General features: G+C 58.0%; 2 protein-coding genes across 4 annotated transcripts; both read right to left on the reverse strand.

Moving 5' to 3' along the window:
- Positions 1–202: 202 nt before the first annotated feature.
- ZBTB39 (zinc finger and BTB domain containing 39) lies at positions 203–8,320 on the reverse strand. 2 transcript variants are annotated; one of them, XM_037515033.2, is made up of 2 exons: positions 8,213–8,320; positions 203–6,950 (listed from the first exon to the last, which is right to left on the reverse strand). In XM_037515033.2, the coding sequence occupies exon 2, from the start codon at positions 6,904–6,906 to the stop codon at positions 4,774–4,776; it is 2,133 nt and encodes a 710-aa protein (XP_037370930.1). In that variant the 5' UTR covers positions 6,907–6,950; positions 8,213–8,320; the 3' UTR covers positions 203–4,773. The 2 variants fall into 2 exon arrangements, with proteins under 2 accessions (XP_037370930.1, XP_037370931.1); XM_037515034.2 differs by lacking the exon at positions 8,213–8,320 and adding an exon at positions 7,346–7,486.
- A 3,025-nt stretch (positions 8,321–11,345) lies between these two features.
- On the reverse strand, positions 11,346–18,056 carry TAC3 (tachykinin precursor 3). Of its 2 annotated transcripts, none has more exons than XM_054696828.1 (7): positions 17,923–18,056; positions 17,257–17,375; positions 14,773–14,878; positions 14,541–14,570; positions 14,087–14,140; positions 13,623–13,697; positions 11,346–11,655 (listed from the first exon to the last, which is right to left on the reverse strand). In XM_054696828.1, exons 2-6 carry the CDS (start codon positions 17,368–17,370, stop codon positions 13,624–13,626), a joined length of 378 nt encoding a protein of 125 aa, XP_054552803.1. In that variant the 5' UTR covers positions 17,371–17,375; positions 17,923–18,056; the 3' UTR covers positions 11,346–11,655; position 13,623. The 2 variants fall into 2 exon arrangements, with proteins under 2 accessions (XP_054552803.1, XP_037371349.1); XM_037515452.2 differs by having other exon boundaries at positions 14,773–14,881.
- Positions 18,057–21,666: the final 3,610 nt, after the last annotated feature.

Below are 21,666 nucleotides of genomic sequence, written 5' to 3' on the forward strand. Positions count from 1 at the left end.
TGTCACATCCTAGCTCATGTCAGGCCATTTCCCCAAGATTTTGCTCTTCTCATGGATTTCACTCTGGCAACCAGTTATCACCCTGGCAGTCTGGACACTTCCTAGGGCCTTGGGAGGCGAGGGGCCTGCTGTGCTGACGGCAGCACGGCTGCTCTAAGCGGCACTGACCGTGCACCGCTGGGTCAGGCCCGGGCTGTGCGCTGAGGCCAGAGGGCCATGGTGCCCTAACTTTAGGGGTCTCCTCTGTGGAGGCACATCTGCTATCATCTCACAGTTATGCCAAACCACTGCCCCGTGTGAACCTGCCTCCACTCAGACATACCTTGTCACGATGAATTAAGGTGGCCTGGGCAAGACCATCGGTGGCCGAATCTGTCACTTTATCTAGTTTCGCTGGACCTAAGCCGGGTCCCGCTCCCCCCTGGGCCAACAGATGATCCTCTCTGGTACGTTTGCCCCGAAGAGGTTGGGTCATTGACAATTTCCCACAAAAAACAGGGTAACACGTTAGCCCTGGGGAATTCCAGCCATGGGAAAGGAAATTTGCTAACTGAAAGGATTCTGGCGCCTACTGAGAATACGGAGACTGAAGCGTGACCACCCAGATACTCTGGACTCAAGGAATTAGCAGGTTCATCGTAAATAGGAAAAGAACTCCCATTTCAAATTTCCTTTTTTTTTTTATTCTAAATAAAAACCACACTTTGTGCTGAACAATGGAATATAAAAGAATCAGATGTACGATTTTAGACATCTACTATTTGGGGGGAAAGTTTACAAAATATACAAAACTTTACAGCAATAGATAGTAAACACTTAAATATCAGGAGGTCAGTACGCGTGAACTTAATGGGAGGAGGCAGACGCCGGCGACTCCGCTCCGTTTTCTGAGACTTCAGCTGGGAGAGGCGGGAGGGGCTGGGCTGGACGCGGGAGGACGGAAAGAAACACCGAGATCAAAAGTTTCGTTTTCATTCTGACGTGAGGCCGACCGGGGCCGGTCACACTGGGAAACGCTGTGTCTGCTTCCCGCCGGGGGCAGGGCAGGGCTGAGGGGCCCGGGCCGGTGGGGACCGCAGATGGGCGGCCTTCTCCACACGGCCCACTTCCACGGCCACGGAACCAGCGTCCATCTCCTAGAGATTTCGATTCACTGCCAACACGGAGGAGTCTGAGGACCGGGGCCCGGCAAGAGGCCAGGGAAGGGAAAAATCATCAGTAGCAAAACACCAACGGGGGAAGGTAATTAACCCCAAGGCTCGTCCTGGAGACAGAAGAACTCTGACAGATCAGAAGTCTAAGACCTTCCACCCTTTCCCTGACTCGTAGGGGTCACCGGGGGCCACTCTTTGCCCAGCTCCTTCCTTTCTTCCCAACTGCGAACTCGACACCCCACGGAGTTTATCGCTTAGGGCCAAATACGAGGGCCCAGCAGAGCTTCCCGGGTGCCCTGGCGCGAGCGAGCCAGCAGCGGGTCCCCGGAGCGCCAGGTCAGGGAGGCCCGCCTCTGGCCGCCGCCGCTTGTCCGTGTGCCACCCGAGTCCTGCCCTTCCCCTTGGGAAACAGGCCGGGCACGGCCTCGCGCTTGGTTTGGCGCTGCCCAGTCGGCGTCTACCGCTCCTCTGTGAATTTCAAAGGGGCTCTGTGAGCGACGGAGCTGATCCTGAGTACGGAACAGGGGGAACGGGAGAAGACATTCGCGGGTCAGACAGAGCCTCAGAAGAGTACAGCAGGAGACAGGGCTACACGGGCTCCGGGGCAGGGGCCAGCAAAGCCACATGAACCGAAGGTTGAGAAAAAGCAAAAACGGAAAGTCTCTTCCACCAGAGAGCCTAGCGCGCCCTTGGCCACAATACAGTGTCACAGCAGCGCGGGAGCGGGTGAGCTGGAGGCGGAGACGCCACCTCCGTCCCGACGGGGCAGGGCTCAGAGGGCTCAAATGGGACACACAGAGGAACAGGGTTGGCCAATGAGCCTCAGGAGCTCCTGACGCTGCTACATGTCTGACCGTGACCAACACTGCTTGGCCTCAGACAGGTGAGGGGCACCATTTCTTGTTTAGTGTTTAAGGGGCAGAGTTTCAAGGTTTGCTTTTTGGTTTACTGGTGAAAAGGGAAAACTTCACAGTTTCAGGTTAAGTATACAGATTACCCAGCATCCATGATGCCCTCTGCTAAGGAAGTGTTTCTCCAGCACACGGATCCATCCTCGGCTACCTGGTTGGCTTCCAGTAAGCACCACCTTTCTTAAATCCAGTCACTCAAGTATCAGTCCTCACCAAGTCTGGGAGGCATCACTCCGGCTGGAAGAGATTAGCACATACTTGACTTCAGCCTCTGGCACATTTTTCTTCCTAAATTTCTAAGGGTTGGTGGGTGTGGGAAGAGAAAAGGAGAAACCAATCAGGGATAAAAGTCTCAGTTCTGCTTTCCTGACAACAATGTCCCAAAAGAACATTCAGCAAGCTGGGTGCAGGTGGGGACACCATCTGGCGGTCACCTGTTCAAGTTTCTTCACATTAAGGGTCACCCACCAGAAAGCCATGTGCTCCAGCTCAGAGCTGGGGGCGTCAGGGAGGGGGCAGAAGGTCCCCCCAGGGACAGTCCTTTGGTTTGCCTGTGTGTCTTTTTCTTTTTTTATAAAAGATTCTTTTTTATTTATGCTACAAGAGCTGGGGTGTGGGCCAGAGGTGCGGGGGGTGAGAGGATCCACCAGAGACAGGGTGGGGAGCAGAACAGGCGGATCCACTGAAATCCACTGCTGAGGGGAGCAGCGGGGAGACAGGAGAGGTCTGCAGCGCCCTGTGGCTCAGCTCCCTGGCCGGGGATCGAACTCATATTGCAGTGGCTGCCAATAACTTGATAGTGCTGAGAATTAACCCCTTCAGTCATGCGTTCCAGCTCAGGGGCGGGATCAACTTAGATCTGTGGAAGGGGCACCGGGGAGGCCCTTGCTTGCGTGTCTTACTACGGCTCCCCGAGTTCAGGGAGGATGGGAGCACGTGCAAAAAGGTCTTTCATGTGACCTGATCCACTTGGCCCAGTCCCAAATCTACTCCATCACAGGATGGAAAGGGAATGAAAGCCCTAAGAATTTTACAGCTCCAACTTTCTAGAACCTACATCCATCTGCCTCGCCTGGGTTTATTCTGCAGGGGAATATCTGGAGAAAGAAAACAATTTGCTCGTTTAAAGGCCTGACCTGTTCACCCCTAGTTCTAAGCCACTTCCAGGGTTGCCCACTGGAATAAACTACCGGCTGGGGAGAAACTCATTTTCCTTGTCTCTTCTCCAAGAGATGCTGGGTAAAACGTATACCAAAACAAAAATAAATAAATATTAACGTCCAAAAAGGCTTTGTGAGTTCATTAAAACCACCTGCTTGTGTCACTGCCCAGCGCTGCTGAGTCCCGCCGGGGGCAGTGTCAGGGCCGAGGCCGCGGACCCCCAGGGCTCGCCTGAGCAAGGTGAGGTAGTATGAGGTCTGAGGTGTCACCTTGTGAATATGTGAGATGTAGGGCCCTTCCCCGCAAGCCCTCTTCGGATCCCTCTAGATCCCCTCGAAAGCCAAACAAACAGTCCCCATGACCGGGCAACAGGTTCCCGGTCCCTGAGGGAGGGCCCAGAGCGGCTGCCGTCCCATAGCGCCCCCTGGCGCTGATGCGGCGACAAGTCCGTCTAAGTCCAGCAGGTCAAAGGCGAGCTGCCCCAGCTCCGGCCAGTTAGCAAAGGAAACAGGTTACCTGGCAGCACCAGAAAGAACGCACCTGCTACACGCCACCAGGTACCTGGGGCCCTCTGTCCTGAAGGGCTCTCAGTCCACCACCCCACCAGCTCAGGGGTCTTCTCGTCTACACTATGGGCCAAACACACTCCAGGTGAGAGACTAGGTGTAAATTAAGGCAAGGCTGCTGCTGTCAGAGACCCCCACCTCTCTGTCAGGGCACTCAGCGGGGGCGGGCAGGTGACTACATCAAAGTGGCTCGCTGTCCTCCTTGCCCCACAGGGAAGGCCTTATGTCCAGGGCCATCACGCCACGTTTCTTTGGAATTGAGGAAAAAAAAGAGAAACCTCCCTTCCTGGCCACCCAGACTGCCATGGGACACCTCTTCGGGCTGGCAAGGGTTCACCCCAAAGCTTAGTGACCTACACGGGAAGCTTCGTCCCGTTTGGATCTCTCTGCCAAAAGCTTTAACTGTCCACTCAGCAAACGAGAGCCGTGGAATAAGCAGGCACCTCCATCCCTGAAGCCTCTTCCCTGCAGAGGGCTAGGAGTGGAACCTGAGGTGAGCTGCCCCGCTGACTAGTCCCTTCTGGGCGCTCACATTCCCGAACCCTCGCTCTCAGCTGGCCGTCCCAGCGGGAGGTCTGGCAGTGATACCCACAGTGAAAACCTCTCTCCACCTCCTCTATCCTGTGAGGCTGTTGGTTGGAGTCTTAGCAGCATAAAACCGATCCGTAAACTAAAACGCAAGAGGCTGGGGACGAGGATCTAGTTGACACCAACTGCCTGCGAGATCCCTAAACCAGTCTCGGAAAAAATAAAAAACACAGCCCTCGCGGGCAAGAACAGGTAAGGAGGTAAACATGATAGGGCCGTTGCTTCTCAAAAACAGTAACAGCTTATGTGCTATTTCTTCTTTCTTCTTTCAACACAAGACAAATTCCTAGCAAGGCAAAATCGTAACTTCGGCTGGGGAGGGAGGAGCAGCCATTAGAAAACAGAGGTCCTGGCTGCCGCCTGGGAGTGTCCTCTGGCTCCGCTGGGGCCCAGTCAGCTGTCCGGGTTCTTGTCTGCCTCTTTGGAATGGATAATGTACATGAAGGTCTGCTCGATGGTGAAGTCAGGCGGGAGGCTGCCTTTGTGCACACCGACGTGCTTGCTCATGAGGTTAAGGGTGGAGCTGTAGTGGCCACAGACTGTGCAGCGGTACATGAGGGCCCCCGAGTGCGTCTTCAGGTGGCACTTGATGGTCGAGCGGCCTCGGAAGAACTTGTGGCACACCTTACACTGGTACGGCTTCTCACCCGTGTGGATCCGCCGGTGGTAGTTGAACTCACTGGTGTGGGCAAACCGTTTGCCACAGACCTTGCAGCTATATTTGCTGTTCCCAGGCTGGCCCTGCAAAGCCAGTTCCTCGCTCAGGAACTCCTCTGCTGGCAGCTTCCGCTTCTGGAGGGCTGGGTGCTGCAGCCCAAAACCAGGCCGTGCCTCAAGGCCACTGTTGCATTTGTGCTGGCTGACGTGATAGCGATAGGCAGCCTCCGACTTGAAGCTCTGGCTGCACAAGTGGCAGCGGAAGAGGGTATCTTCCAGGCTTTGGTGCACGGTCATGTGCTTCTCAAGGAGATGCCAGTCCACAAAGCTGTTCGCACAGACAGAGCAGGAGAAGACCGAGATGCCGAGGTGTGAGAGCGTGTGCCACATGAGGCTGCACAGGTTGAGGTGGCGCTGGTCACAGACACTGCAGGCCTGGCCCTTCAAGTTTAGATGGTCAAGGATGTGGCCCCGAACCACGTGGAAATCTTTGGCCAATGCCTTCCCACAGACAACACATTTCAACTCTGGGGAAGCCGTGCCAGAAAAGAGACCTAACTTCCCAGGCACGGGGTCGTTGGGATGGACGATGATGTTGTTTTCAAATATTCCATCCCGTCGGTGGAGGGTCAGCTGCCACTGGGTAAAGAACTTAGTTTCACACATGTCGCAAGAGAAGAGGAAAATACCAATGTGGGACAGAACATGGGTAACCCGGGAGTTTCGGTCCTGGAAGTGGGTCTCACAGACCTTGCAGTTGCCTGTGAGCAGGTCCACGTGGTCCCGAGCATGCTGTCGGATCAGCTGAATGTTGGGCTCCAGAACCTTCTTGCACACCTGGCAAGGCATGGCCTTATTCTCTCGGCTGTCGCTCTCCCCAAAAGCCAGCTCATCCTCGCTGTCGTCACTCAATTCTATCACCTCCTCAGTTGTGCCTATCTCCTCGGTCGGGTCTTCAAACTGCAAGTCATCGTCCGCCAGGTCTTCCAGCTGGAGCTCATCCATCTGCCCGAAGCCCGGCTCTTTGGGGTGGTCGCTATTGCTCAGACAGGAGTTGGACCCAGTGGTGATGTCTATGGCATTGTCAGAGGTAAAGAAGCTGTTTTTACTGAAGTCTCCATTGCTCTGAACTTTGTATGGCTGGCAGGAGCTCGTGCTGGTTTGGATGCCCATGCTGATGGTGCCAAGCACTGGCTGGGTCCCCATGCCAGGAACAGAGGTGAACGGAGCAGAGGTTTCATGATCTTCTGTCTTTGGCGGCAGTGGCTGCTGCGGCAGAGGCAGGCTGGCATCACTGCTTACCTCTTTTCTCTCTTCCTCTTTATAGCTTCCCCCGGCATCACTAGGCAACACATAATTCCTATCGGCACCAAAGTGCTCCCCGCCACTCCGGAGCTCCCCTAGGGGGTGAGTGGGTTCTACTGAGCTTCCACTCAGGGCATTGGCGTGGCTCTCCCCGGCGCTGGTGAGGGGCTTGGCTACAGCAGTGCTCTCCAGGTCGGGAAAGGTGGAGTGACAGGCCCGGAGAAGGTCCTCCATGCCCAGACGCTCAGCCACCTCGTAGATGACCCCCACATTGATCAGGTCTGTGAAGAGTTCTGACGTGTAGACAAAGCTCAGAATCTTCTCGAAGTTGGCAGGGGTGATGAAGTCCACCACGTAGGTCTTGGCAGCATCCAGCCCAGTATTCAGGAAGAGGTTCTGGAAGTAGCCAGCCGCGCAGGCCAGCACAGCTTTGTGAGCTGGGAAGGAGCGACTCCCCACCACGATGGTGACATCGCACATGGTCTCTGAGAGCCGGCACTTGTTGAGTTCCTTCAGCAGGTTGTTGGGGTGGTTGGTGCTTTGCAGCTTGATCCTCATGCCCATCTTAGCAGCTCCTATGAAGTTGCCTTCTTATCAGCACCGTTAATCTGTGGATGGCGAAAGAAAAAGAGGAATGGTCAAACACTTCCCACTAGGGAGGAGCTCTGCAGGAGAAAGCACCCCCGTCTATTTCCAAGCCAGAGGGGAATGGATGCACTGAATGGAGACCTGAAGGCAACCACAGCAAAAATGCCACAAAAATCTACGCGCGCACACACGACAAAACCCAAGAATAGTGAAAAGAACAAGCTCCCTCCTGAAGTGCCCGTCACAGAGGCCGCGGCCTGGCTGGGCAGGAGCTAGTGCCTGCCATGCAGGTCCCGGGCGGCCTCTCGGACCATCTCATACTTCGTGGCCAGAGCAACTCGCTCCAGTTTTTCTCATGTTGATTTCCTCCTGGACACAAACGTTTCTATCTCATGAAGCTGTTGTTTCCCCTCACCGCGGCGAAGCGACACACTTGACACAACTTGCAAAGCGCCATCAACCGCGGAGTGAAAAATCAAGAGGCTCCATCGCTTAGTTTCCTGCCATTTCGTCCTTCAGTCCCGCATCATGCACGGCCCGCTCCCGCTCAGCCCCGCGGCCTGGCCCCAGCGCGGGGGTCAGCGCCCGGCCGGCCTCTGGGGGTGCGGGTCGGACCCCGGCCCGGGAGGGGGACCCGGTGGGGCTCCACCGTGGTCCTGGGTCTCGCTCCGACGTGGGTTCCTTCTCGGCCTCCTTCCCGGGCGCCCCGGCTTCTGCTCGGCGCGACAGAGCGCTCGACGGCCTGCGGGTCGGGGCTGCGCGCTCCACCCTGGCCTGAGCCGGGCCGGCCCCCGGGCCCCCCTCGCGCCCCGCGCCCCTTCCTCCTCCCCTCGCGTCCCGCTGACGCGCTCAGCCCCGGGCCCAGGGAGCCCCCGCTCCGCCCGGCGCCGGCCGGGCGCGCCCCGGGCCCGGAGAGCCGCCCCTCGCGCCCCGCAGGCCGGGGCGGCGGGCGGCCGGGCCGAGCGCGCGAGGGGCCGGCTCGGAACTTCCGAGGAGACCCCCCGGCAGGAGGCGGCACCCCGACTCCCGACGCGCCGCAGCCTCCCCGCGGGGGGCCCGAGCCGGGGGAGGCGACGGGCAGGGCGGGAGCAGCCCGCCGGGGGCCCGGGGCGCCGCGCCGCCCCCCCAGCGGCGGGGAGTCCCCGGGGCCGGCGCGGGGCGCGGGCGGGGGCGCGGGGCCGGGGTCCGGCCGAGGGGCGCGGGCGCGGGGAGCCCCGCGGGCGAGCGGGCCGGGCCGGGCCGGGCCGGGGCTCGGGGCGGCGGCCCGGCCGGCCGCGCTTACCTGGCTGCGCGGGCCGCGAGCACCATCGCCGCCGCCGCCGCACACAAAGGCCCCGGCCCGCCGTGCCCGGCCCGACGAGGAGGCGGCGCCGCCGGCCGCGGCCAGACTCTCCATCCGCCGCGCCGCCGCCGCGCCGGCCCGGCGCCCCCGCCGCCCGCCCGCAGCGCCCCCCGCCGTCCCGGAGGAGGCAGCGCCCCCCGCCGCCGCCGCAGCGCCCCCCCCGGCGGGGCGGGCCGGCCCCCGGCTCCGAGCGGCGCCTCGCGGGGCCCCCGCCGCCCGGCCCCCGCGCCCCCGCGCCCCGCTCGCGCGGCTCTTGGGGCGCGCTCCCAGCCCCGCGGCCGGGCGCCCTGACGCGCGGAGCCGCCCGCGGAGGAGCGGCCCTCCCGGGGCCTGCGCCGAACCCCGTCCCGGCGCCGGGGCGCGAGCCGCCCCATTCTGCGCCCCGCGGCGGGGGCGGAGCCGGGCTGGGGGGCTGCGGGCCGGCGGGGCGGGCCGGCGGCGGGCTCGGGAGCGCGGCGCCCGCGGGGGGGCCGGAGGCCCCGGGGCTCGTGGGGGCGCCGCGGCTGGCGGTGGCAAAGCGGGGCGACGAGGCCGGAGGGGGGGTGGGGAGCGCCAGAGCGGCAAGTCCGTGAGAGACTGTGAAAGTCACCCCCTGAGCAGGACGGGCTCCCGCGGGGCCCCTCCGTAAACCCGAGCGTGGTCGCTCCTCCGTCGCTTGAACACGGAACCCACCCGACCAGCAACAGCAGTTCCAGAAGTTTCTTCTCAAAATTTACCCTGTTGTAGTTCTGCCCCCCAAATCGTAAGGTCACTGGGCTGAATTTTGGGTCCCCGCTAGGCTGCGCTTCCTGAGGGCAGGAATGTGGGTTCTGCCCCCTCCGACCTGCGGGCCTGACCACACTGCCCCACCCACTGGGTGCCCGACAGAGCCTGTTTGAGTGACTGGACAAATTAATTGTAGGGGACGCAACATAATTTCCCCTCTACCCTCCTAAACCATGGTGATAAAAGTTTAGCAGAAATTTAATATCATGTATGCTTGCTGTACACATGGGAGACCCGCAGGAGAACTAAGTAACCCCTACACGGCCCACCCCACCTCCTTGAACACTCTCTCCCACCGGAGACAGAGGATGTTTGGGGGTGGAGGGGGTCAGTTTTGGGAGGTCATCAGGTAAGGCTCAGTAAACAAGGGCAAGGTGGTGATATGGATTTAAGTCCTTGCTTTCTCCAGTGGTAAAAGAAATTATCCTCTCTCTCTCTTACAGAGTGGAAGACATCCTACCATGGAGATTTTCCTTTAAAATGTCCCTTACACGGGCCTCCCTGGTGGCGCAAGGGGTTAAGCACCGCACTATGAAGCAACCTGAAGCCTCTGTAGCACATGTATTTCAGTCAGTCGGCCTGCTCTGCTCCCCCCTCTGTCTCTGGTGAATCCTCTCACCCCCACACCTCTGGACTAAACCCCAGTTCTTGTGTGCATAAATAAATAAATCTTAAAAAAGAAAAAGTTCATGCTGTTTATATTGAAGTCTTTCTGCATAAATCACATCACAATAGTCTCTCTCTCTCTCTCTCTCTCTCTCTCTCTCTCTCTCTCTCACACACACACACACACACACACACACACACGGCTAAATGGAAAAGAAAGTAAGAATTCAGTCAAGGTCTTGTTGACCAGGTATCCTTAGGCATCATCCTCCTTGCAACAGGAAGAAGATTCCAGGTTTTCTTCACAAACAGAAAGTGTTTACACGTTTTCCTTTCTCCTGGAATCCCAGCACTGCAATTTTTGCCAGTTCCACCAGAGAGCAACCTTTCTGCATTTATGCTCCTACCTGGCAAAGCACTGGGGTCACCTCAGCACACGTCTGCTCCCAAGTCTGAACAGAATCAACACAGGAAGGTTCCATGGATAAATTCCCCAAAATCTGCAAAAATGCTCCACCTTTAAAACTGGTGAGAGATAATTTTGAAACGCCAGCGAGCTGACTTGCTGGAGAAAGATTTGAAGTTCTGGAGTGAGAACATCCTTTGAGCTCCAGCAACAAACCTGACACCAGGGACACTGAGGTGAGCCCTCCCTGCCCCACCCCACTGTGCAGCTGTAAGCCCACGTTCACCTCAGCCGGGTTCTGGGAAGGGAGAACTTTCCCCCGGGGAAGGTGTTGCGGGAAGTGATCTCTGGTCAGTGCCCCTGTCCTTACCCTGCCTTACCGAAGTATCAACTTCGTAGCAGGGCAATCAGTTGCTTAACTGAGGCGCTCTGCACCCAGTTAAGACAGGGAGTCTGGGGCTTGCCTGGCTGTTCTGTTGAGGGTACAGAACTCCCCTGGGGATCAGTGGGTTGTGACAGTTTGCATGTCAGAGTAATCAAAGACACTCACATACCTCACTGGAGGTCTTAGATGTGGGAGCTGGGACCATGGGCAGGGATTTGTAACTGTTGCTTAATAGAAGAGTCTGAAATGTTTCCTCTTTCTAACTAAAGCGGTCAGGTATACCTGCGCCCCCTTCTTTCCTGGCCTGCCCTATGCACCCCCTCCAAGCAGATTCAGGAGTTGTTTGCTAGTCCACAGACCTGTCAGGCTGTCGTCTCACGTGTGTGGATCTCCATCTCACCCTCGGGACCCGTCACAGAACCCATGTTTGACCCTTGGGGCAGAAAAATGGCCCCGTGCTGGCTAGACCCTCTTTGTGCTAGATCTTTGCTCTCTCTTCTCCGGCAGAGGCTGACCAGGGAGGGGTTGCTGTCTCCCAGCCCCACCCTAGAAATCCAGACAAGTTATCCCAAGTATCTGTTTTTCCATTAACTGAAGTTGGCCTGTGAAAACCTTTGAATGCTGGAAACCATATTTCTAATTGATTTATTTATTATTTTAAATACTAAATAAATCTGATACTAAATGTGTAAAGCACCATGTAAGGCACTGTTGGGAAAATCAGTAATGTATGCAAACAAAGATACTTCCATCGTATATGATTTATGTGTCATGTGTGTTTATGTATCTGTGTGTGTGTGACATGAGTGTGTGTGTGAGTGTGTGTGTGTGTGTGTGTGGTGTAGTTGGAAGAGTCAAAGAAGAGAAAAAGCCATGATCAAACAAACAAATACATCACTCTAGACCACATGGAGACATTTTTATTATTGAAGAGTGAGAGAGACCTTTGGTTAATGCTGGACATGGTAGGAGCTAGCCCTCTGCAGCTTCTGCATTAGGGGAATAGAGGGGTGGGGAGGAGTCAAAGCCAAGAGCCTGACAAGGAGGGGGAGAGAACAGAGGTGGGAGACGTGCACCGGGGGTTGGGGGAGGACACCGGGTGTCTTCACCATGCAGCTGGGGGTCTAGAAGTGGAGGGTCAGAAACATGAAATCACATCTTCTGTCCTGTAAAACTCCCTCCAGCCACCACTGGGGGAGCAGGGGGAGAAGGGCAGGGCATCTGGAAGGAAGAAGGAAAGAAAGAGTCTTAACCCCAGTCTCCCTACAGCCTTTGAACTGGAAGGACTGAATTCCCCCCGGCGCGGCAGGACAGCACCTTCCCAGCTGCAAATTCTCTCCTTACAAGGCTGGCGCGAGGTCGCTGGGGCCCGTATCATCCTGCAGCCCCTCGAACCAGGCATACACAGGACCCCTCCAAGGCACACTTGTGGACGCCCCCAGGCTCACCCCGCTCCTCTCCCATTTCCAGAACTCTCTCAGAGAAGGACAAGCAAGGCATGGCTTCCGTTTCCAGCAGTTTCACATGAATGAAATAAGGCGACACAATGATCTATGTTGGTGCATCTCGTCTAATCGCCTTTAAATGCCAGCCCCAGGGACCTTATGTCCTATTCTTCTTGGCACCTAATAGGTTGAGAATGCTCTATCAGTGGTGAGATTATGCAGCCTGTAATTGCGGGCCTGGGCCCTCTGAAAGAGCCTAGATTCACCAGCAAGCATTAAAAGTAGATTTCCACAACGCACTTGTTTCTGCCATTTGTATAAAATACTATGGCAAAATTGCACTGTAATTATCTTTATGGCCGACGCATCACGCTTGGGGAGAGTATGTCATCCAGATATAGCTGCCCGTGTAATTATCTGGCGGTCGGCAGGACCGAAATAACCATCTAATGAGAGCAAAATGATACGGTGAGTACCATGTAATCAGCGAGTTACGGTTATTACAGCTCTTGCGCCCTCTCGCCCAACACTGAATGGGGCCCAGACCCAGACGCTGGGCTCGGGGAGCCACACAGGCAACTTCGTCGAGAGCCAGCGCCTGCTCCCTGGGCCTCCGCGGGGACCAGCCAGCGCGGGTGACACAGCGTGTCTGGCAGGAGCCTCTCTGGCATCACGGAGGCCTCCGCGCCCCTCTCCTTTCTCCCACACCGTCTTTGGGAGCCAGGGCAAGGAAAACCCTGGGCAGAGCTGCCGTGGCTGTGTGGGAGCCTGGTGTCGAGGCGGAAGTGTCCGTGTTTTAACCAGGCGCCTCCCCGGAGGACTCTCACACGTGCAGGCCGAGCCTGCAGCCTCTTGGCCCACTCCGGTGGGGTCTGGCGCAGACAGCTCTGGAGAGTTAGGCCAGAGCCCACCAAGGGAACAACATAACACCCCCCCAGACGGCAACGCTCACAACAAAGCCGGCACAACCGTGGCAGGCCTCCGTCAGGACACCCCTGCACTTCTTCCTCACAGCGCCCCCTCACAGCCACACCCCTGTGGTTCATGTGGCCACCGCCCCGGGAGGAAACCGAGGCCCAGAAGGGTGATGTGACTCGGCCAGAGTGAGTGGTAGATACAGGATCCGCACCCAGGCGTGCTCTCGTGCCAGCTCCTCCCTCCAGACTTCCCCAATCCTTCCTTCTCCCGGCATCGTCCTTCTGTAGAACTGAACACTGGATGCCGGAACTCAGGATTCCGAATGGTCTGGAAGGCTCAGCCTGCCTGGGAGGTAAAGCCCTTCTCTGTGAGCTGGATGTGGCTCCTGCCGCTATCAGATGGCGCCTGCCCCATCTTCCCACAGATGACAGGAGAGAGCAGAGCCCAGACAGCAGAGCTGCCTGTCAGCGAGGCCTCAGGGGAAACCTCTTCCCCACCTCCCACCACTCACTCCTGTTCGACAGCCAGTTGGGGCTCACTACACAGAGAAAGAGGTGAAGAAGGGGTGTGTGTGCACCTGCACGTGTGTGTGCACACACCCATGGGCACACTCACGGACACACATGCACCTCGGAGTGTGGGGGTGTTTGACCGACAGTATGCCATGAGCTGCCGTGCATTGTAGGGCAGATGTGTGAAAATTGATGCCTGAAGCATCAGAGGATTGCGCCTCTGGTACACACACACACACACACATGAGCGCATACACACACACACACACACACACACATGGTCTGCCCGCCTCCCCTAACCAGCAATCCTTACCTCATTCTACACTGGGGGGATACTTGAGGGTGCCCAAGCTGGGGGTATCCTCCTGGCTCACGTCAACAGGAGTGTCTGGAGAGAGTGAACAGGGCAGTTAGGACGCTCTGAACGTGACCTTCACCCTGACCCAGCAGCACAGGCTGGCTCTGCAGGCGGAGTTTAGAAGAGGCATGCTCTGTTTCGGGGGTGGGGGAAAGCAGAGTCGCCCTGACCCCTCCCAGCTGCAGCAAGACTATCTTTTAAAGATCTCCCTACCCTGCTCCCAGGGACAGCTGTACTGTGGACTCAAGCTGATTGGCCAGAAGGGGTTGAGGAAGCCTCACTGTAGCTAAGAAAAGTCCTCTCTCTCTCTCTCTCTCTCTCCCTCAGATGGCAGACACTTGACTGCCTCAGATGGCTGACGCACTTGACTCCTGCCACAGCCTTGCCAGCCTTTCCACTGTGCTTCCACGCACGCCTACCTGACTGGGCGTTCCTCTTGCCCATAAGTCCCACAAAGAAGTCGTGCATGTCACCTGCAGAGAAGAACCAACCTGTCAGCAGTGGAGGGGGGAGGGGTGATGCACTTCCCAGACTAATGTCAGGGCTGGAGAGGGGGCTTCTGGGCTCTGTTTCTCTGTCTTGCCACAGGCAGCTACCCGCTGTTATCAGACCCCCTCGGCCCTCCCTCTCCCCCCATACCGCCCTCCTCCCATTTCAAGATTTGTCTGCGGCAGCTGGTGCTTGGCTGACAGCCTCCTCAGCCGTCATGTCCGGCCAGTGGGGAGGTCCAGCCAGTGGGTCTCCACTGCACCCCGCACACCCGCTTGCTCCTCGTTCCCAGGGACATCAGCTGAACAGTGACCAGTCAAAGTTGTCACCTGGGGCTCTAGGTACCTGGTCAGAAGAAACAGGGAAGGGGAAGGGGCTACTCACGCTTCTGGGGAAGCAAAGGTTCCTTGGGGTCTGTGAAGGCAAGAACACAAATGTAAAATGGGAGTGGAGGCTGGAAGTGAGGCCAGAGGGGGTTCAGACACAACCCTCAATTATGCACTCTTGGAAACTGGAGGGAGATCTCTTGGCTCCCTCCCACCTGAAGGGGTCTCCCAAGCCATTTATCCTCAGAACACCGTCCTGCACACCCCTTCCCTCCAGGGCTGCTTCCTACCCACGCCAGCCTTGCTCAGCATTTTGAGCAATCCTTCCAGAGAGACGGAGCGGCTGTCATAGAGCCTCCGGAGCAGCGAAAGGGCCAGCTGGTGGCTTTCCGATTCCTTCTAGGGAAGAAACAGAGAGGGTTGAGGCAGGGGGCTCACCCGCCATCCCCTTACTCTTGGCCCAGCAAAAAGGGCCTCTTCTTGAGCCCATCACGGCAGGACCCTACGTCCTAGTCCTATTTCTTTCAGGATTTCCACAGGAAGAGAAGGGAGTTAGCAAAGTGTGGCGCAGTGGCCCAGCAGCAGCTCTGCGGGGAGCTTGTTAGGGATGCACAACCTTGGCCCACAGCACACCTGCCAGGGCCTGGGGGCAGGGATGGGGGGGTCGTGCGCACCACAGGGTTTGAGAAGCACTGGTCAAGGAACACGCTGGGCATCCCTTAGACTGACCAACTGTCCCGGTTTGCCCAGAACCAAGGGCCCCTGGGATGTGGGACTTGCGCTGATCGAGCTGGGATGATCCCTCATAATACTGGGGCAGTGGTCACACTATCTCCCAAGTTCAAGGGGGACTGTCCTTGGGGGCCTTCTCCCAGCTCCGATCACTTCTCAGTGAGAGGGGCTCACTCCTTTTCTCCCTGGCACATCAAGGACCCATTTACCCAAGACTGTGGTTACCCCCTAAGTGAGTGAGCCTTGGATTCCCTCATTCCTGAGACAGGCCCATCAGACAAAGCAGGTGCTCTCCAGCCCGGGCTCTGTGACCAAGCAGCAGACAGGACTCTGTCCTGGGGATCAGGGCAGGGCGGCAGCCAGGGCACACCCTGAAACCCCTGCTCTGTACGTGACAGGTGTGGCTCTCTACCTGGGTTTACTTTGCCTCTCGTTCTCTGTCCTCTCTGGCTGTGTCTCCTTCTCTCCCCTTTCTTCCCTGGATTTAGCGTTCAGGGAGACAGCCTGCTCGGGGTGACCCCTCTTCTCCTCCCTGCCAAAACGGAACCCCATATCCTGGACCCGCTACCAAGCAGGGGCTCCAAATTGTCTTGGTGATTTTTTTTTAAGTAACTTGGGCACAACAGCCAAAGGCAGCTGCATCCGGTTAACGGCCACTGCAGAGAGTCAAAGACGATGGCCACCTTCGGAGTCTCACCTTGAATCTCCGCTGAGCCTCTCGCTGCAGACCCGAGGCAGCCGGGCAGCTGTGCACACAGAGGCTCATCCACTCAGGATGCACCCCCAGCTTACCAACTGGTGGCCCAGGCACACAGATACGGTGCCCTCCCCTCCACCCAGTGCCCCTCATCCTCACAGACCTATAGGGACAGTGAGGGGGGCTGCAATTTCTCTCTTTCATTGACCAAGAGGCGCAGGTCTTAAAGAAAGCAAGCTTGTCTCAGGAGAATATACCCAGGATATTCTGCTTATATCGAGTTGGATCTTTGGGCTCCTGTGTCCAGTCCATATTTGGATCCCCCTGTGAGGTTTTTTTTTTTTTTTTTTTTAAACTGGTGCTGTTCTCTTGGCTCTGGTGCAACCACTGGCATTTGTGAGCTGGCAGCCTGCTGTGCCTTGGGACCCCTCACCAGCTGGACCGAGGATGGCCGGCTCTCTTGGTGCCTGGAGCACAGCTTCCCAGGCAGCCACTTCTCCAAATTGTTCAAATACTCTGCCCACTTCCTGTAATGAGATGCTAAGCAGTTCTGGGCTGGAGAGGCAGTTAGAATCCACACACTGAATTTGTAATAAGTTCCACCTATAATCATCTTAAAAGCATTTGTACCAATGTAATTGCTGTCATTTCAAACCCTTGAAAAGACTTCCTCACCGCTCTCCCCAAGCCCCTACTCCAATATTTCTTATTCTTTTTCTTGGAAGAACTCAGGACATCTGGACCCAACCTATTCTGTGTGTTTTTCCCTGAATAAGCAGAGGCTGGAGAGGGGCAAGGGAGAGGAGAGAGAAGGGCTGGCATCTGGGGAGCACCCGGGGTGACCGGGGGATGGGTGAACAGTGGAGAGGGGAACTTATTTGACTTTTGATACAGTGCACACAACTGACAAGCAAATAGCACACACGGAGCCACTTGGGAGAGGACCGCTGGCTGTGTTTCATGCCAAGCAGGGGGTAGAGGGGAGCTGCACAGGGACAGAAGACAGAAGCTTGCACCACCCTAGACTGTCCCCACAGGACCATCCAGTCCCCAAGCCACCCCTTACCCAACCCAACAACACCTGGCTGGGTACCTTTTACATAAGGTGTCAAGACATGCAAAGGGACAGAGACCAGAGACGCTTACAGACATACCCAGAGACAGCGAGAACATGGGAGAGCCAGAAAGGCAGAAAAATCCAGCCCTCTAATAACCCAGGTCACTCCCAACTCACACCCCACCCCCTCACATGCACCTCCCTCCCGCTGTGGGGACAGACAGCACTGGCTTTCAGGGTGTGTTCTAGAACTCTGACGGGGTGGGCCGGTTGCAGCTGGTGCCTTACCTTGTGGTGGCCCCCGCCAGGCCCCACCAGCTCCTGTGACTCCTCACAGACAGCCCCCAGGCTCCGAGCCAGGCTGAGGGCCAGGATGACCGCCAACAGCAGGGTGCTCCGCATGGCGCCTAGGAGGCCAGAGGGACAAGACCAGGAAATGGGGGCGGGATGGGAGCACAACAGGGTGCAACCCAGGAGGCAATCACCCAACAACCAGCAGCCTGGCTTGACCTGCAGCCCCAGACCACAGTGGTCCCATCGGACCCCTTGTCGGAGGAGACCATCTCCGAGCAGGAGGGACGTGCCTTGGGTTCAATTTCCTGGCACCCCCATCAGATATCTCCCCAGGATGTCACCTGACAACGAGCAATGGTGCAATATTGCCAGGAAGGTGATGGGTTTATAGGGTTTGCCCAGGTCTATTTCCCTAGTCAGTTGGGGAGGGATCCTGGATATTGTTTTCCAGCACTAGGTGACCCCAAGACTTGGGCAAAAACTTTCTGGTACAGAAGAAGCAGTCAGTACCCACACGCTGCAGTCAGCTCGCTCAGAACACTTGTCCTGGCTTCCAGCTCCCTCCCCAGTCTCCCGCTCCCAGCAGAGCTGCTCCCTCCTCTCCAGCTCCTGCCTCTGGCCCAGTGCTCTGGTCCACCCCCCTCTCCCGCTCACGCCTACCTGTGGAGCCGCTTTTTGCCTAGGGCTAGACGGTCGTGAGGCTGGGGCGCTGTCCGGGAGCACGCCTGCCTGCTCCCCGCTCCCGCTGCTGCAGCCGAGATGCCTGGAGAAGAGGAGCAGGGAGGGAGGGTGCCAGGGAGTGTGGCAGGAACTGCGACCCAGCTCCCCCTGATGAAGGCTCCGGGAGGGTCTGGGGGAGCTGAGGGGAGGGGCTGAGAATCACCAATCCCAGGGTGGCTGGAGGGGAGGGGGGAGCAAGTGGGGGGGAAAGAGGATATAAGCTACAGACACACACACACTCACACACACACACTCACACACACACACACTCACACACCCCACAACCCAGCCGTGACAGCCCTGAGCAGGAGTTACCCAGCAGCCCACTTTTCAGCGGTCCCTGAGCTGGGCGCAGAACGGGGTTGCTCACGTTTGATGCATCCCCGCGGTGTCCAGCCCAGCAGGTGTGGGCGGCCAAGTTCCCCCAACAGCTTCTTGCCCTTTAGCCCTTCAGCCCTGACTGCCAGGCTGGGGCAGTTTCAGGCAGGCGCTTCTCCGGCTGTGCAAGCAGCGGGACACCGACCCTGGCTCAGGCCCCTGAGCAGGCGCGCCTGGCGTCCATCCTGTCCTCACGTCTCCCTGTCCATCCAGTGTCCTCGGCCAGTCCGGCCAGACTGCTCTCCTGCTGGTGGGTGCAGGACCCGCCCCGGTGCCGATGCCCCTCTCCTCCTCTCCCCCACCTGCTCTCCACCCCCTCGCGCTGACTCCCGCGTTAGTCTGACTTAGTTGCCTCCTTCCAGAGTTCTCGCTTCTGCCTTGCTGTAGTCCGGGGAGGGGGAAGGGAGCGCTGGGTGAGCTCTGTCCTCACCCTCACCACCACCCCTGCCTCACCAACTCCTCCTGGCCGCCCAGTGAGCCCTTAATTGCTCTTCCCCTCTCATTTCTCCTCTGTCCCCACTCTAATCTGTCCCCTGATGCTAGATTCCCTCTCCCCAGGCCTCTCAAGCCCCTGGCTCACACTGCAGAAGGGGCTGGTTTGGCTCCCCCAAGGTAGGAAGCCCCGGGGACCACGAGTCAGAACCTGCTAGGGAGACCCAGAGAAAGCCCCTGCTAAGAGAGACCAGTTGAGCTGCCAAGTGACAGTGAGCCCCGCCCCCTCCTCCGGCATCCACTGCTGGGGAGGCCGGACACCTCCTGGGCTGCGGGACACCTGCTGGGCTGCGGGCCTTGGGCTAGTGATTTCATTGTCACTGGCACTTCCACGGGTGAGCAGCAAATGTTGCTATTTTCACAAAAGGAAACTGAGGCCTGAGAAGCTCGGGGTGCTCCAGGACAAGTGCTCTAGCTTGGGAAGAGCCTCAAGTGCGGGTTTGGCTCACTCTAAATTGGCCTTTTTTCTTCTGCACGGATGTGAATTTTGATCTTAAGGGGATCTGAACTGGGGGGGGTGCGGGGAGAGGGGTGGCAGTGGCTCTCGAGAGAAGCTTTGTGCTGCTCCCCTCCCTGGAATTGGGGAGTGCTCTTGTGTATTTGTGTATTTGTGTATTTGCTATCAAGCCACCTGCTGCTCGCCAAGGCCGCCCTATTGCCACCACTCCCCGCCCACACCCATCTCTGTTGCTTCTCTTCAGCAACACGTTTTTCCAATGTGCTAGATGTTTTACTTGGACTTGACCTCCCACCCCCCTGCCAGGATGTGAGCATCACTAAGGCAAGGATTTTTGCCTGTTTTGTTTGTTGTTAGACGCCCCACCCTACAGTGCCTGGCACACAGTAGGTGCTCATGGAAGTTTATTTCTATAGGGCCTCCCTGGTGGCCTAGGGGTTGGGTCTTGGCGCTGTCAGCACTATATGGCCCAGGGTACATGCCCGGCCAGGGAGCAGCCCACACGGCACAGCAGACCTCTCCTGCCTCCCTGCTGCTCCCCTCAACAGTGGATTTCAGTGGATCTGCCTGTTCTGCTCCCCACTCTGTCTCTGGTGAACGCCCTCACTCCCTGCCCCTCTGGCTTACACCCCAGTTCTTGTATGCATAAATAAATAAAATTTTTTAAAAAGATGTCATGCCTTTAAAAAACAAATCTGACCTGTGTGAGGGAAGCCCAAGCTCTCCCGCTCCCGGGGCAAAGCCTCACACGTGGGTCCTCCACCATCTCCGGGGACGCGGGGTCCGAAGCGTCGTGTCCCCAGCACAGCTTCCCAACACCTGCCCACCCTGGGGCTTGCGTCAAGGAGAGAAGTCACCCGCAGCATTGGCCCCAGGGTCTCTCCCCACAGGGAGGGCCTCAGCAGGGCCTCAAGGTCCCTTTACAGTGGGCGAGGCCTCGTGAAAAGTCCCCCATCAGGCAGCCAGTTACAGGTGTGTGGCCAGCGCGGGCCTGGACCCAGGCTGGACGCCTTGGGTGGGATGAGGAGCAGCTGTGGGAGAAGGTTGTGACTTGGGTGGGAAGCCAGGGTGTGACTGGCTCTTGCCTTTGGGAAGCTCAGTAAGGGCCTCCTGACACCTGACTCCGTCCTCCTTGCCCCATAGGCCTGGAGAAGGAAGTCCTGGCAGGCTGGAGGGAGTTGGGGTGCAGAAGAAGCAAGAGTTAGATCAGGGCTGAGGGCTAACACCTCCCACATCTCATCTAGTCAGCCCCTCTCCCCGCCTCCCAAGCATCCCTGCCCCCACGTCCTGCACCGGAAGCCGCAAAGGTCCACCATGAATAATGTGCTTTGATGATGTGACTTCTCACAGGGGATGGCGGGAGCCAAGGATGGGGGGGGCAAGGGAATGGCAGAGAGACCTGATCACCCCTTGATCTCTGGGATTAGCAAAGACTTGAAAGAGCTGAGCTAAGCTAAGAGGTGATGAAAGAGACAGGCTGTGGCAGGCTGGAGCAGCCCGGCCTCACTCTGCCCACAACCCGCGTGAAAGGGCCTGGGCATCGGTGTCGCGGCTGCCGAGTGCGTAGGTGCTTCTCCCCTTGAGCTCTCTGTGCTTGAGCCACAGCTCAGACGCTGTCAAAGGCCTAGCGGGCTGTGAGTCCTCTGCAGCCCTCCTCCTGGCGGGGGTGTGGCCAGGAGAGGTTGCACACAGGGGACCTGAACATGTCCACCGTACGTGCAAGTGCCCATGTCAGCATGGGCACTCCCTGCACGTCCTGGAGGGTGCCTTGCGGCTGGGGGTGACATGGGGTGACATGGGGTGAGAGTCCAGTGAAGAATGTGAGGAGTGCAGCTCCTGTGCCTGCCCAGCCCTGCTGCGGGGGCAACCTGAGGAGGACCCAGGACCAAAAGAGCCCCGGAGCCGGGGAAAGAAATGGCCACATCAGGAGAACAGAGCTGGGCTGCCTGGGGATGCCCGAAGGCCTCCTCGTGGGACTGGAGGGATCCGCGTGACCACCTCCCTCTTCCCTCGGAGGCTGAACCCGCCCGGACTGACCACGCTGGATGGGCCGGGGCCGTGGGGCAGCAGAGCCCCAGCTTCTCTCATTGTGATGGAGCCAATGCCAGCCCCATGACACAGGTGGGGAAACTGAGCCCCCAGTGGCTCTGGGGATGAAGACACACTCCTGGGCTCCGGAAGAGCACGAGGCAGAGCCGGGAGGGGGGAGGGGGAGGAGGGAGGGCGGACAAGAGAATAAAGGAAAAGGGAAGGAGCAGATCCACATCATCACATGACAGGTGTGGGGAGCAGGGAGCCTGCGGCCGCCCCCGCAGCCACCCCAGCGAGGAGAGCTGGCAGCGCCTTCGGCCCTGGGA

Source organism: Talpa occidentalis, unplaced genomic scaffold, assembly GCF_014898055.3.
Source record: "Talpa occidentalis isolate TD23 unplaced genomic scaffold, MPIMG_talOcc4v2.1 talOcc4.16, whole genome shotgun sequence".
Taxonomy (NCBI): Eukaryota; Metazoa; Chordata; class Mammalia; order Eulipotyphla; family Talpidae; genus Talpa; species Talpa occidentalis.